The following is a 2,727-nucleotide window of genomic DNA, read 5'->3' on the forward strand; positions in this document are numbered from 1 at the left end:
TTTCATTTTAACTCATGAGCTTGCTAATTAAATATTAATGTGGAGTAACAGGTGTTAGTCATGGATAAATCATAGCTAAGGCACGGATTTGGAGGTAAAAACATAGCAAGCGCATATTGTTAGTCTTACAATGAGGCATGGTTCATGTGAAGTGTGTTAAAAGTAACCAATCACAGCTCCTTTCTGAGTTATTTCAATAAGCTGGAGACATCTTTGAAATTTATGTAGACGTTAATCATATCACTGAATTTTTGCAAGTGGCTCAGTCTATTCAAAGTATGCGGGAAATGACTGTAAATGACCCACAGCAGTGACTGTAAATAAAGTGCTTCACCATATTTAATCATTGAGCTTGTGTAAACATCCACTGATAGGAAGGGTAAGTGCCTGCTGCGGTGTAAACCAACAAAATTAGACAAATCAAGTGGAGAAGAAAATCTGTGGGAATCAAGATCCTTAGCGAGACTAGTGAGTGAGTGAGTGAGATCTGACTGCTGGCATGGGAAAGCATAAGAGGCTGTGTGGGCTTTAAAACGATGACGCTCAGAGCTCTTTCCCCTGGAGAATAATGGGCTGAAATGTGGAGAGGCTCAGCACAAGGAACGCACACAGAGTAGCGCGGCTTTTCCACAGACACACAGGAACCAGCGGTGTCTCCCCAGTCGTGCCACTGTGCACACAGAATGAATATTTTCTTCAATGTGAGGGGGACAGTTGTGAGGCAAATAGCAGAGGACAGAGCAGCTGTTACAGGTATGGTTTAACAGAAATACATATATACATTTATGTATGTAATTTTTCCCTGTGTGTTGTAGGAAGATATTGCAAGTGTAAGTTGCCAAGACTCTACACGTGCTGTGTATATGCTCCATAAAATGTTGCTGGATATTGATAATTATAAGGATCAACAAATAACTTAATAATTTTGGGGACTGTTGTGATGTTTTGGTCTTTTCCTGACCAGTATGCAGCTAAGAGTAAAGCTCCCCCCACATGCAATTAATCGTGTGGTAGTGGAAATATAATAGTAGAAGAATAGTTGCACTTTAATGCACTTTTTTTCTCCAAACAAACGTGTTTGGATATATAGGTACATCTGTCACTACCCATTAAATACCACTTCTTAAAAATAAATAAATAAGAGCCAGTCTTTTGCCTTGACATAACTTTGAAAGAATTCTGCGCTGTCATGATTTGGGGTGGGAATAACCGTGACAGCGCAGAACTGCAGAATCTATTATTAGGTTTTTTTCATTTCACTAAAAGCTCTTTTTAAATTAGAAATTTCCTGTCAGCATTAAACGCTTCAGTTTCCTCGGCAGACGACGAATTATTCCAAGGTTGTCCGGTAGGTGGCGAGGCACCGGTGGTGACTTCAGGTTAGGAAATCAGCGCCCCTCACCCGCTGTGTCCTGGGAAGCAAGGATGAGGATGATGATGTTGTCCGGACAGCGTGGAAACCCAGTGGACAGCGCGCTTACTTGATGTTTTACTTCATATGCGTAAGCAGACGTTACATGGCAGGAGACAACAGCGAAGAGAAGCTGTACTTTGAGTGATTCCGAGGGCAAGGGTTGTTATATAACAGCAGCTGACAACGGTTACAGGGGACTGCGAGCTAATTAAAAAGACGAGCGCAAGTTTATCGTTAACTTAACGTCCGTCCTCCTTCCGCCACGAAATGTAGTTCGGCAACAGTGGCAAACAAAGTTGTTGCTAAGCGACAAGGAAGTCAGTCGGTTGTTTTTTGGGGGGTTTTTTTCGCCCATGAATATTTACGTTTAATGTCAGGTGTGCCATAATCGCGTACATGTGATAATGATAATGGCAGGAAGTTAGCAAGTCAGGCTTCGCGCTTTGCCGTCAGGAGACCCTTCTTTGGGTTGATGGGATTTAACTAAACCCCCAAAGCTCACTGTTGGATCCCTTTCTTCCCACCTCTGATCACAGGAGCTAACTTCCACCCCACAACTCTTGCAATTGTCACTTTCCAGTGATGACAGAGCTTTCGCGGGTACTCGTTGTTGGGAAGCATCCTGTGTCGCACACGCAGTGCAGTATGGAGAGCGAATGGAGATTATCTAAATCAAACCTAAGTTTACGATGCTGGGACCTCGGCCAGAAACGGGAGCACAGCCAGGTAAACGAAGTTAACAGGAAATCACGGGGTACAGATGCACCTATGTGTTTTAACGCGTATTAGTTCAGCGAATATCATCAAGTTTATTGTAAAGCTTTGGTGGCAGATGCTGTACCGTGAAGTAAGATTATTATTATTTTCTCTGTTATTTATATTGTGTTGCCATAACATCTGTGGTGGACATAAATGCAGATGTTTTGGTTGTCATGAAAATATCATGACTGCATTTCTGCGTTATGTATGTCTGTATTAATTGTATCTGTATTAAAGCTGAACCCTTGGTAATTGCAGTGAGGATGGGCTGATTCGCTGTGGTGGAGAGCATTTTTCTGCCATTGTTCATCACTGCAAATCAATACAGTTATCAGCTTTATATTGATGCTCAGTGGGCTCTTCCAGGATTCCATTACCTTCATTCATAGGGGCCACTGAATGCCTTGATTGAGTCAGAAAATAATGTGAGTTTGCTTTAGAATAGCATCATCAGCTGGGGAAATCTTGGTGTCCTGCCTCTCTGTGGAGGTTAAAAACGTTTGAAGAGTCAATTCTGATGGCTCAGTCATCCAACACCTTAATAAATACCCCCC

At 42.3% G+C, this 2,727-nt stretch overlaps 1 protein-coding gene across 15 annotated transcripts in view; it reads left to right on the plus strand.

Annotated features, from left to right (window-relative positions):
- Positions 1-555: 555 nt before the first annotated feature.
- The window catches only part of kcnt1b (potassium sodium-activated channel subfamily T member 1b), a 69,881-nt gene continuing 67,709 nt past the window's right edge, over positions 556-2,727 (plus strand). For 8 of the 15 annotated variants that reach the window (XM_005743090.2, XM_005743095.2, XM_005743091.2 and 5 more), the window contains exon 1: positions 557-753. In XM_005743090.2, the coding sequence (XP_005743147.1) occupies positions 684-753 (70 nt within the window). In that variant the 5' untranslated portion in view covers positions 557-683. Of the gene's footprint in view, positions 754-1,192; positions 1,503-1,732; positions 2,141-2,727 lie in introns of those variants that run through there. The other 7 variants (XM_013913360.1, XM_013913361.1, XM_013913362.1 and 4 more) reach the window with 4 other exon arrangements.

The sequence above is a fragment of the Pundamilia nyererei genome, unplaced genomic scaffold, assembly GCF_000239375.1.
Source record: "Pundamilia nyererei isolate P.nyererei 1_Seehausen unplaced genomic scaffold, PunNye1.0 scaffold00127, whole genome shotgun sequence".
NCBI classification, from domain to species: domain Eukaryota; kingdom Metazoa; phylum Chordata; class Actinopteri; order Cichliformes; family Cichlidae; genus Pundamilia; species Pundamilia nyererei.